Raw genomic sequence first — 12,736 nt, 5'->3', positions numbered from 1 at the left:
CGTTTAAATACCTGGGGAGTGAATTAATGGAGAATGCTCGACTGGATGCTGAGATTAGTAAAAGGATTCAAGCTGGAAGTTGTTTCTATCATAGTGTAAGAAATATGGTATGGGACAAAGATGTGCCAATGGAAGCAAAGGATACTATGTACAAGATGTATTACGTACCCATAACAACTTACGGAGCAGAAACTTGGACAATGACAAAGAAGGATGAGAGTCGAATACAGGCAGCCAAAATGAAATTCTTGAGGAGTATGATACAGAAGAGTAGACGAGACAAAATAAGGAATGAGAAAATCCGGGAAGAAATTGGAGTGGAAGAAATGAATGATAGAATAGAGAAGAGCCGACTAAGATGGTTTGGGCGCATAAAGCGAATGAGCGACGAAAGAATGCCAAAAAGGGTGATGGAAATGCAAATCCAAGGAAGGAGAGGCCGTGGACGACCACGATTGAGATGGAAGGATACCATCCAACGCAGCATTATAGAAAGAAACCTGGACTGGGACACAGTGTTGGAGGAGGAGTGGTGGAAAGACCGAAGAAAGTGGAGAGGAACCATATTTGCCCCTACCCGGCTACAACTGGATAAAGGGAAATGATGATGATGATGATGATGATGATGAGCTGCAGACAAGGAGAGGACTAGTGTGGAGCAACAAAGTATTCTTCCCCTGCGTGGCCATACACCTCCAGCCCAAAGACTGAAGTCAAGAAAAAGTTTTCTACGAATGTCTGAGGAACTAATAATAATAATAATAATAATAATAATGCTATTTTGCTTTACGTACCACTAACTACTTTTACGGTTTTCGGAGATGCCGAGGTGCCGGAATTTAGTCCCGCAGAAGATCTTATACGTGCCAGTAAATCTACCGAGATGAGGCTGACGTATTTGAACACCTTCAAATACCACCGGACTGAGCCAGGATCGAACCTGCCAAGTTGGGAGTCAGAAGGCTAGCGCCTCAACCGTCCGAGCCACTCAGTCTGGCGAGAAACTAACTGGATCACCTGACATTGCAAGAATACAGCTTTGGAAAGCCAAGGTCCCCGCCATCCCAGGACAGATGGCAGTTGCAGAACATTTGCCACCTGAATGTCATGAAGACTGGTCTGTCTGGAAGTCCTTGAACTGACTGAGGACAAGAGTGGGCAGATCCAAAGTCAAACTAGCACGATGGGGCAACATCGATGCTAGCAACATCAAATGTGACTGCGACAAAGAGCAAACTATGCAGCATTGTGTCCATCTTCCTGCACTGACGATGAACTTTTTCATGCAACACGGAATGCACTTGATGTTGCTAGATTCTGGTCGAGATTGGTGTGAAGTGCTTTGATTTTTATCTGTGTTATAGTTTGTTCTGTAGTTTAGTATGTATGTCTGAACTGTGTACATGACATTTCTGATACAATATAAGTTTATCCTAAAGTCAATAGCAGTGTTACAATTAATTATTGAAAGGAAAAAAAAGGAAGCCAGGCAAGTCTGAACAGTTAGCTTAAGACGATGTAGAAAGACCTTGTTTACCACTGAAGAAGTATACAGACAGTTCTATTTTAAAGTTGCATAAAACACTTTATATCAAACAATGATATTTTAACTACACGGACAGAATTTCACGCCCTATAAACGCATTTTAATAACAAGTACAGTATTTATGAATAAGTATATCAAATTATTGGAATTCTGCATCTTTTATAACGGAAGCTAAATTACCATGTAGTATGAAATCTCGGTCATCTATATGAAAATGTGCATGATATTGACACAATATTTAATCAGCACAAACAAGAAAACTGTCAAAAACCTGTTCCCAATTATTCACTTTGTCACACACTGGACAGCCTACACAGTGATGTTCTAATCTTCCTACCAAGTGTCATTGCAATTCTTCGGGTCCAACCCGAACAGTTCCCTTGCCAGTGAGGGTACCATTCTTGGAAATCTGAAGTTGGAAGTGCAAGATAAAGAAAATACTGTGTAAAGAGAGGAAAAAAGAGTGAGGAAAAAGTTTATACAGGTTTAGAGCATACAACTAGATTCACTAACAATCTGAATCAAAGCAAGAGCAATGACTGGTCCCACAGAAACACACCATGGCAAGAAATGAGAGCAAAATATCAACTTTACCGGTCAGCAATGGCACGATTTGACATTTCAACAGCCTTGTTGAGATCCTGTTCAAGGCGTCTAATTTCTTGCTGTATGTCTTGCATCTCTTGTTGACTCCTAGTTCGGGGTGTTATACTTCGCAGTTCTCTCAACAGCTGTTCTTTCTCTTGGAATAAGAGAAGCCTATAAAATATAAAGAAACATATCTTATAGCAAAGAAACATACAAAGTATTAGAAACAAACAAAAGGAATAAAAAACTGTGTGGTTTTTGTAACAGCATATTTTGCTATACCTATTCATTTGGCACAAACTAAAATTCCATCATTTCTTAGATTAATATACAACTGATTGAAGGAATGTCATATTTTTGGTCAAATTCAAAAATAGGGGAGAGTATAATAAGGGAAAATCTCACATAACATAGGTTAGAAAGCCATTGTTTAAAGACAGAAAAACGAACACCTAGTGTCTTTAAATCAACACACAAAATAGATATATAAATCTATACTTTATTTACGCAAAAAGTTATACAGTAAAACCTCGTTAATTCGAAGTTGTTGGGACACAAAAATCGGACTTTGAATTACGTGATTTCGAATTAACCACCAACTCGTAATTCAGAAATGTCAACCCTTGCCGTGTCACAAAATATTCTAAGACCCGTTACTGCATGCAGTTAACCTTGATTCACAGTTTAAACTTTTCAAATTCCGTGGGGAAAGAAAACTATTTCCAAAATATATACAACAAGGTGTATTTACATTATTCAAATAATGCACTTGAATAACTCACTGACAAACATAACCTCACACAACAAAGGGGGAGAGAAAAAAAAGCATGATTCAAAGACAATGAGAAGTCTATGCTGACTCCCCTGTGCAAGTGCTTTATTCATTAGATTAATGTTCTGTATGCATTTTAGATGCCCTGTACTTGCATGGAAAGTACTTGATGCCCTTAAAACATCGTGGTTTACCCAACCTTTCTATGACGAGGGGAGAAACTAAAGTCTCTCGCTTCCATCTGCATTACAACACAGTACAGTGACTATCTTTGTACAATTTCCCGCCATAGCATTTCCTCGTAATTCAGAAATGCCAACACTTGCCAAGTCACAAGTATTCTAAAGCCCATTAATTCATAGTTTAAGCGTTTCAAAAGCCATGGAAAAAAAAAATTCCAAAATGTATCCAACAAGGTGCATTTACATTATTCAAATAATGCACTTGGATAAATCACTGGCAAACATACCTCCGCAACAAAAGGAAAAACCTACAAGATTCAAAGAAGAGGACAAATTATGCTCACTCCCCTGTGCAAATGCTTTACTTCTTGGATTACTGTACTGTTTGCAATTTTTTAGATGCCTTGTATTTGCATGGAAAGTGTTCGACACCCTTAAAACATCATGGCTTATGGAACTTTCCTATAACGAGGGGAGGAAGTCTCTCGCTTCTGTGAGCATTAAAACACAGTACAATGACCCCCACCCTTGTACAGTTTCACAGCTGTTACTTCTCTCCTTTAAAACCATAAGTCCATTTGGGAGCGGCATTAAAAAAAATGCAGTTTCATCGGCATTGACAATATTGTTCGGTGCGAACGAATTGATTATTTGAGCCATGCTTTTTCAACAACCATCGGACATCGCCAGTGTTCACGGATTCTGCTTCTCCGCACACTGCCTGCTACATGGTATTGTGGCGTTCCTTAAAACACTGAATACAAAACAATTACGATTTCACTCAAACTTAGCAAATATGAATCACACTGTAGACACACCAAAGTGAGTGAAAGTGCAGAAAGCTACTCCTGCATGTTTCGGAAGACACGTTCAATCATGGCGCAAATCAATTTTGAATTTTAATTACTCTGTAAAATATTATTTTGTTTAAATGAAAAGGCAGTTTTGAATTAAAAGTCTGAATTTCTGTAACGCGACCGACATTGTTCTTCGAATTACGAATTATCCGTATTTCAAATTAAACAATTGAAATAACATGCAAAACCGTACCTCATGTTTCCAGGAATGAGAGCTGCTTCGAATTAGGCAGGATTTTGAATTAACCGATTTCCAATTATCAAGGTTCTACTGTATTAACACATTTAAACAGTTTTGTATCAGCTGCCTCCTGCATCACCAGAACTAACTGGTCACAGGACTAAATGCAGCGCAACGCTGAATTCAAGGCCACACAGCGTTGTAATGCCTGAAGTATTACAGCAAGGCAGTGAAATTCTATCACTTTATCTGTATAATCTGATGGAAGCCATTGACACAGTGATGTCCTCTGCAAACTTAGTTTATTTTGATGCATACAAGCATTCTAACCAACCTCTACTTGCTTTAGAATCCTTTCCTCCAAAACAAAAACTTTGTGCAATTTCATGCACTTTAAACTGCATTACTTCATCATTTACAGCACTGCCGCTGTCTCCTGCTTCTCTAAACCACTCAAGTAATGTCCTCATTTTCGTATATTTCTTTCTTCACACGGCTCCCTATAATAATACACAGCTGCACTTTGTATTAATAGCTCTGAACAAGTCTCTGCTCTCACTCTACTTTCTGCAGTACATCAGTATATTCTAACACATTCAATTTGCAGGAATGCCATAAAACTTGTTCTCTTGCTCATTTTCACTCCTGTTTATGTTCTGGATGCTTCCTAATTACATGCCGCCACGCAGGATGCACAACTCTGAAACTGGTAGGGCATTTAAGAAATCTAGGGTAAGGGGAGATAGTAGCCAAGGATAATGCACGGGTGGTAATCATGGTTTTACCAATAACTGAAATGTTGCGCTTCCTGCCTGGTCACTTGAAAGTTTTTTTTGCAAATTTTTTCCCCCGTTAATATTCGAAAATAAGGAGGTGGAGGTGCTATAAGAGAGTAAATTCCGTACAAATAAGAGCAGCTGGTTCACCTGGTATACAAACTGATGATTACTTGGCCCTGAATAAAATAATACAAGATAGTAACATCTTACCTGTCTTTATCTGACTCGGCTTGACCAGGAGTCACTTTCTCTTCTAGATCAGCTAACTGTTGTTGAATTGTCTGGATCTGTTTCCTGGCTTCATCGTACTGTAACCGCATGCGAGCCATTTCCGCCAGACGGGTACCAATTGGAACCAGCTGAAATAACAAAGAAATGAAACCTTAAACATAACCATGTTCTTTAAAGAAGGTGTTGTGAAATAAATCATTTAATGAAACTTATGACTGGTAACAGTTCATAGCAATTCATAAAGAAGGAAATTAAAAGTTGAAGTTCACACAAATGATAAGTAGTTCTCTCATGCTTGGCTGTCGCTGGCAAAGAAAAGAAAAACAAAAAAGAAAAATCCTACAATAAGATATGCAATTCCTGCCACTGATTTCTGTAGTAATGGGTTATAAATAAATAATACTGCAATGATAATTCCTGTAAAATTTAAATTAAATAATAAACTAATAAAAATGGTAACTCTGTTTTAACATTATTCTTTGCCACATGATTAGCAAAGGTGCAAGTTGAGATAGTTATGAAGGGAAAGAGATGTCCCTTACAAGTTTACATTTACTGTTGGCTCTAAACAAAGTACTGTAACATAAATAAACCAGAAGGGCTATGGAACCTTGGCAACCCATTAAAAAAAAAGCTTTGTAATAACAGAGGACCAACAGATGCAAAGCAATACAAAGTAAATATCAAAATGTTTAAATGGGGGGGGATTGAGGTATACTTGGGGACAAAATATGATGACCACGTGTCACACTACTCTCCAGCGGCGGCCCAGTGTCTATTAGTGGCTTATAGGATTTACTAAGTCTACTGTAGTACAATTTACAAACTTCATCGTACAGATCCGTATTGATACAGTTAAAACTAAGAAACAATGTTAGGTTTTGGTCCACCCAATCAATACACATCACTTTACAAGTGAACTATTTAATTAAAAACATATTTGATCCGTACTGACAGTAATTGGTGCTATTTGAGGATGCAACCAGCCTCTAGGCAGGAGCTTAACACCTAGGCTACCTACATTCAAGTTACCAATTACTCCCTAACATATGGTGTTCTTTTCAATAACAATAACAGAGAAGACAGTTAATATGTTTTTATTTTTAGTTTTTAAGTCTACTGTAGGCGGACTTGCCAAATTGTCTACTGTACTCGACACAAAGAAAGGGTAAATACTACAGAGAGTGTGGAAGAAGTGGTTTGGCAATCTCTCCACACCAAAAAAAGGATCACTTAGAACTCATAAACTCAGCAGGGTGCAGGATGTGATTGACTGCTGGCTTCCAGCTCGCTTCCAGCAACTGCGGAACTCATGTCATATCCTGTAGTATACTGTTATGGACGTGATACATGTACATTCAACTGCACTAAAGTTCGCCGATGAAATAGACGTTGATTCCCATAGGAAACCTGAAATATTTGTCCAGAATGAGTAAATTTATAATACCAACATAGTTGGTCTGTTATTGGACATTATAAATTTTCCAGCTAACTCACCCCTGGTCGTCAGCGTTTCGTCCCAGTGTGCTGAGGTGCCACCACGGTATGCACTAGCCATGCATCTTGGTAGGTGTGCTATTTACCAACTGTTGAGCCCAACTTAGCACACTGGGGCAAAACGCTGGCAACCAGGAATGAGTTAGCTGGAAAATTTATAATGTCCAATAACGGACCAACTATATTGGTACTAAAATTGGCCACTGGCTATCCACAGTTTACGAATATCCTCGCCTTTCGAGAATGAATAAAATTAAATATTTCGTTGCCAGCCAATTTTTGTGCTGCTGAGTGTATATGGGGGAAAACCATTTAAACCAGTTACCACAATGGTGAGAGATTCTATTACTCATATCTACGATATTCCACCTGTGCCTATTTCTTGATGGATGCAGTATTTTTGCATCTGTCTCTTGACACAGGCCGGAACTAAGGCCGCTATTAGCCGTGGGCGACTAGTGGCGCAACTAGTTGCCGGAGGATTTAAGTACCGGGCGATCAGTGGCACAACTTGTGAATAATTGCTCGGTTCATACCGGGGAATAATCAGTTGAGAGAATGACGTCCTATGAAGAACTTCTTCTTCTTGCTCTTCTATTAAAAAGGAAACACCAAAGGGTTAGGAAAGTGCGGAAACATCCTATATTTGTTTCTCGGCTGACTAGAGGATTATATTATACGTTGTTTGACAATCTAAGTGACGACGACAGTAAATTTTTAAATTACCTGCGCATGTCACAGTCATCATTTTACGAACTGCTTGGCCGCATAAAAGAAGAAATAAGGGGAAACGACACAGGACTAAACAAATGTTTCCCAGTTGAGCTGTAATTCACTAATATAGCCATATAATGGATCAATGGTACTTGTAAATGTAAACGATTATAGAATTTTTATGGTTATTACATATTTCCATATAAGAGTAGTAAACGTTTTATAATACTCACATACCGGGCAAGATGGCCGTGCGGTTAGGAGCGCACAGCTGTGAGCTGCATTCGGGAGATAGTGGGTTCGAATCCCACTGTCGGCTGCCCTGAAGAGGGTTTTCCGTGGTTTCCCATTTTCACACCATGCAAATTCTTAAGCTGTGTCTTAATTAAGGCCACAGGTGCCCCCTTCCAACTCCTGGCCCCTTCCTATCCCATCGTCGCCATAAGACCTATCTGTGACGGTGGGACGTAAAGCCACTAGCATTCTTCTAGTATTCTTACTAGTTGCTTTTACGTCGCACCGACACATATAGGACTTATGGCGACGATGGGACAGGGAAGGGCTAGGAGTGGGAAGGAAGCGGCCGTGGCCTTAATTAAGGTACAGCCCCAGCATTTGCCTGGTGTGAAAATGGGAAACCACGGAAAACCATTTTCAGGGCTGCCGACAGTGGGGTTCGAACCTACTATCTCCCGAATACTGGATACTGGCCGCACTTAAGCGACTGCAGCTATCGAGCTCGGTCTAGTATTCTTCTCGCCTACGGGTTCTGTTTTGAATGCTAGAATAACGTTCTTTAAAATGCTGTTCCAAGAATTCAGTGTTTCTATTTTGTCAGTGTAAGCTTCAGTTCTGGAATCCCAAGTGATCGGTTTTCATTCTACCTCAAAAATGGTCTTCAGTATTTATTTGACTTTCAAATAATTTTGCCATCTCCCTCATTTGCTCCATGTTCAATAAATAAACTATCACAATAAGCAAGATATTCACTCTACCACAGCACGAGACCGAACAAGGTAATGAAGAAAGATAATGGTTAGGTGGATCGCTGAATCAATTGCGTTCCATCGTCCGCATTACGTCAAGCTGGTGTGAGAACACGAACTTAAGTGACGTTTCCGTATGCGCGGGGAGGTACATCGGGCGACAAGTTGCGCCACTAGTTGCCCACGGCTAATAGGCTACATTTACTCCAATGCCCCGTCACGCAGTTGAGCAACTACAAGTCGCCAGAGCAGTTGCCGGCTCAGATGACAGCCGGCAACTAGTTGCTCAGTTGCGCCCCTAGTCGCCCGCGGCTAATAGGCTCCATTTGATCCAATGATCCGTGACTCGCCAAAGCAACTACTTGCGCCACTAGTCGCCCACGGCTAATAGCGGCCTAAGTGTAGCTTCCACAGAATTCCCAGTCTCGTTTATGTCAGTGACAGTGTGGAAGCTGCCGTGGTACGGACGGCACTGAGTAATGACATTCAGAAGACGACTAACACACCCGAGTGTTATCAAAAGTGCTACTCATACTGCAATAGCACTTTCTGACCCAGTGAGGAAAGCAAAGGCAAACCATCTCACTCATCAATCCTTGTATGCCTCATTATAGCGCCGTTATCAGTTTTTGCAGGTATCCTTATAACCACGAAACCTTTGGGGGCTTTGTAAGCAAGAAACTTCATATTTGATCTGCACTGACAGTATTCAGGAGAACAGGAGAGGAATTATCCACTTGAAATGGTGTAATTTTTAGTTACTCCATTTAACTTTGTATTGAAAGGTGGATAATTCCTCTCCTATTCTCCTGGACCTTTGGTGGTGCTATTTGAGGATGCAACCAGCCTCTAGGCAGGAGATTCAACACCTAGGCTACCTACATTCAACTGTCAATTACTCCCTAACATATGGTGTCCATTTCAATAACAATAACAGAGAAGACAGTTAAAAGAGCACCATTTGTCTAACAGAATGACAATTCCAGTGAATTGTAGCTGTATAAATTCAACTCACAAAACAAAGAGAATAATACAAAGTAATAAATTATACCTAGTTCATTTCCAAGAATACATACCTCTCCAGACAAATCAGTTTGTGATGCTGTACTGAGTTTCTCTTGTGGCAAACTTAGAGTGGATACATCTGGTGAGCTTTCACTAAGTTGTAACCGAGTCAGATCATCTTTAAGTTTTGCTAAGGACTGCATCAACTCTGCCTTTTCCTTCTCGCCAGACGACAAAGACTTTTGAATATTGCGGAGCTCATTCATGATGGCCTGAGCTTCTGTTATATTATAACAACCTCCTTGATGAGCACTTAGCTTTTGCTCCACACTGAAATAAAATGCAAAATTTTACATTACTCCCCATATGTACAGTTTATTAGGTATAATAAATAACCTACCAACTCATTTGCCTCATTAATTACTGATCCTGTAAACTTCCACTCTTAGATACCAAACAGGAAAACGCTGAGTGATGTGTATCTGTTTCACCAGGTATGTTTTACAGTGACAAATTAGTGGCACATTTAAACAAGTTTTTCTCTCCCGTGGACTTTACCATATTTCTCCCGTTCATTTATGGAAAGAAGTTATTAGGGTTAGACATGCTGGTACTTGAAATTTGAAAATTACAAACTATTCAGCTAATCACTAGAAAAACTTTACCACTAATGGCTATCAATTTTATAAACATACCCTCAAAGTTTTGAGTAAATTGCTCTTATACTTCCTGATTTTTTCAAAATGAAATTAATTGCTGCATTACTGTACTCTTGTACAACAATTGTTATTATAGCCTATTCCATTGGTATTAGCACTATCCCTATCACTTTATAATAAAATGCAATGATTATTGTTGCTATTTTGGCTTTACATTAAATTGTTTAATGTGCTGAATCACTGTTTAAATGGGATAAAATTCCTTCTCCCAAATGAGACTGTGGTACTCCCTTACAGCCAGTTCCCAATATTGTATTTGAATGTGATAGAAGAGCATAGTCAGATTTCCTATGTATCGGAACCAATTTCAATCTCATAGCTCTAAAGCCGTGACTCAAGGAAGAGAAGTATATATATATATAAATTCAGTTTTTAGAGAGGCAGAATAACATTTTCATGCATGTCTCATTTAAGACTACCAAGACCCATAAGTGGGTTCTTTCGTTGCACTTTTCACACGATTAGTAACAGTAAATATCCATGCCAACCTAACAATACATCAGTAAGAGAGTAAATATTCTTAAAATCAACAAATTCACCACATTGCCTTCACATAGCTATTATTCATTCATGCACAACCCTTTATAAATATACCCCCAAATGTTTAAAAATGGAGCAAAGTGACAAAATTAACACATTTCTTGTAGAACAAGATGTGGGGAATCTTTCAAGGCACAAAACCAAAAAATTAATTTTTGGTTAAAATCCAGTTAAATTTCACTTATGGCTGTCCTTAGAAATATATTTCAGTATGTAAAAGGAGCCAACTAAGTGATTTAATTGAAATAGTAAAGTTATAATCATAGAAAACCAGTAAAGTTTAACAGCAACAAAGACCATTAAAAACTGTACTTTGCCCTTGTCTTGTCGACACATTGTATTAACATACATGCACACTGCATATTTTTTTGAACGGACTGGCTAGGATAACTGGCGAAACACAGATGAAGGCAGTTGTGTTTGCAGATGATGATTTGATTCTGTGGTAAATAGGGGGCAGAAAGTTCAGCAGCTGTTTGGATGTATAGGATGAAATAGCACAAGGAAATGGCATGAAATTTACTATAAAGACTGAGATGGTGCTTATAACCAGGAAGAAGGATAGACCAACAACTGGAGTAATGACTGGTGGCGAACAAACAAGGAAGGTGGAGAACTTCAGGTTCCTAGCCAGCTTGTATAGGGACATTATTTTATCCATTCGAGGGATTCTCACTCGCCCGGTCGCCTGCACTGCGAGCCTGTCTCCCGCCAAGCACTTTGCTGTAATGTGACCAGTGCGTATTTTTGCAGAAGATTTCCTATGCTTAATAATTATGTATATACACACACTCACGTAATAAAAATGGCATTGAAACAACACGATGAGCACTAAACATGTGAACACTTGACTAAATTGAACCTCACGCTGATAAAACTCTCAGCAGATTGCATAAGAGGGAAGCTTGTCGCGCCGAGAAGCGCATAATGGTTAAGAGATGGTGAGATGAAATTATACAGCAAAGTGAAAGAAACTATAAGGAAATGAAAGACCAGGAGAGATGAAGCAAAACAGTCCTAAAAAATAATGTGGAGTAAAGATGCCCCCAAAACAGGGATATACCAGCGTACTATACCCCAGTGCTGACGTATGCTTCAAAAACTTGAGTAATGAGGGTAAGGGAGAGAGAGAGATTAAATTTTTGAGAAGCAGAACCGAAATAACAAAAATGAGAAGATTAGAGAACTAGTGGAAGTGGAACCAATGAAGGACAGGATAGGACGAGGAATAGATGAGTTGATATGGACACAAGGAGAGCGTGAAGAAGATGCCCATGAAGAGCATAAGATGGGAGTAGACGACGGACCAAGAAGAAGACCGAGGGACATGTAGCTGAAAGGAGTGGTGGAGTGCGCAAAGGAAATAAGAGAGAACTGGATCAAAGTAACAACAGGAAAATGGTGGGAAGACACTAGACAATGGAGAAGCTTATGTTTTAAACAGACCTGGATAGTTGCTGGAACCTGTGTAAGATGATGATGATGATGAAATTACCCTCGCTCTCCATATCACATATGTATTATACATTTTACTAAGTAAGGAACAAGAAGAGGGTCTACTTACGATGCAAGAGTATCCACTCCACGTTGCGTGCAGCTCATTTCAGCACGGATTTGCTCCAATTCCCTCTTAAGCCTCGCCACTCGATTTCTTGCCAGTGCCACATCTGACTTTAGGAGATCTGGATCGTATTTGGTGCTAACAGTGCTCGTGCTAGAACATACTGCATCCAAACATTTGCTATAGATCTACTGTCACAGTAAAATACTTATTTTAACTTCCTTGAAAAAAGATAAAAGAGAGCTAAATCGAATATGATGTTTACGTGAATAATGAAATGCTGCATTTCATTGTTAAAAAACTCTAGTTTAAAACTAAAAATCAGGCCTTTCACAAGATAACTTCTCCATCTAACTTTACAGAGTAGAGAGTAAAGTGAGAAATGTAGAGATGCTGGGGCATATCAGAAAACCAAAGGAAATAGTGAAAAACTTAGAGAAGCGTAAGCTTGAATATTTTGTCCATGTCATGCAACACTGCAACACCCAGAGAAATACAATCTATTGCCCATCATCATAGAAGGTAAGACTGAAGGCCAACTAGGCCCTGGCAGGGAAAGAAAATCATGGTTCAAGAAT

The 12,736-nt window shown here is 39.3% G+C and overlaps 1 protein-coding gene across 1 annotated transcript in view; it reads right to left on the bottom strand.

Annotated features, from left to right (window-relative positions):
• The window catches only part of kibra (WW and C2 domain containing protein kibra), a 153,765-nt gene that overhangs the window by 27,920 nt on the left and 113,109 nt on the right, over nt 1-12,736 (bottom strand). Inside the window, exons 5-8 of the mRNA XM_067143611.2 lie at nt 12,162-12,321; nt 9,410-9,668; nt 5,116-5,264; nt 2,141-2,305 (exon numbers count right to left, since the gene is read on the bottom strand). Coding sequence (XP_066999712.2) covers nt 2,141-2,305; nt 5,116-5,264; nt 9,410-9,668; nt 12,162-12,321 — 733 coding nt within the window. The remainder of the gene's footprint in view (nt 1-2,140; nt 2,306-5,115; nt 5,265-9,409; nt 9,669-12,161; nt 12,322-12,736) is intronic.

This window comes from Anabrus simplex, chromosome 3 (genome assembly GCF_040414725.1).
Source record: "Anabrus simplex isolate iqAnaSimp1 chromosome 3, ASM4041472v1, whole genome shotgun sequence".
In the NCBI taxonomy this organism is placed as follows: Eukaryota; Metazoa; Arthropoda; class Insecta; order Orthoptera; family Tettigoniidae; genus Anabrus; species Anabrus simplex.
Note: the sequence above shows the minus strand (reverse complement) of the source record. Positions and strands in the feature narration are given on the sequence as shown.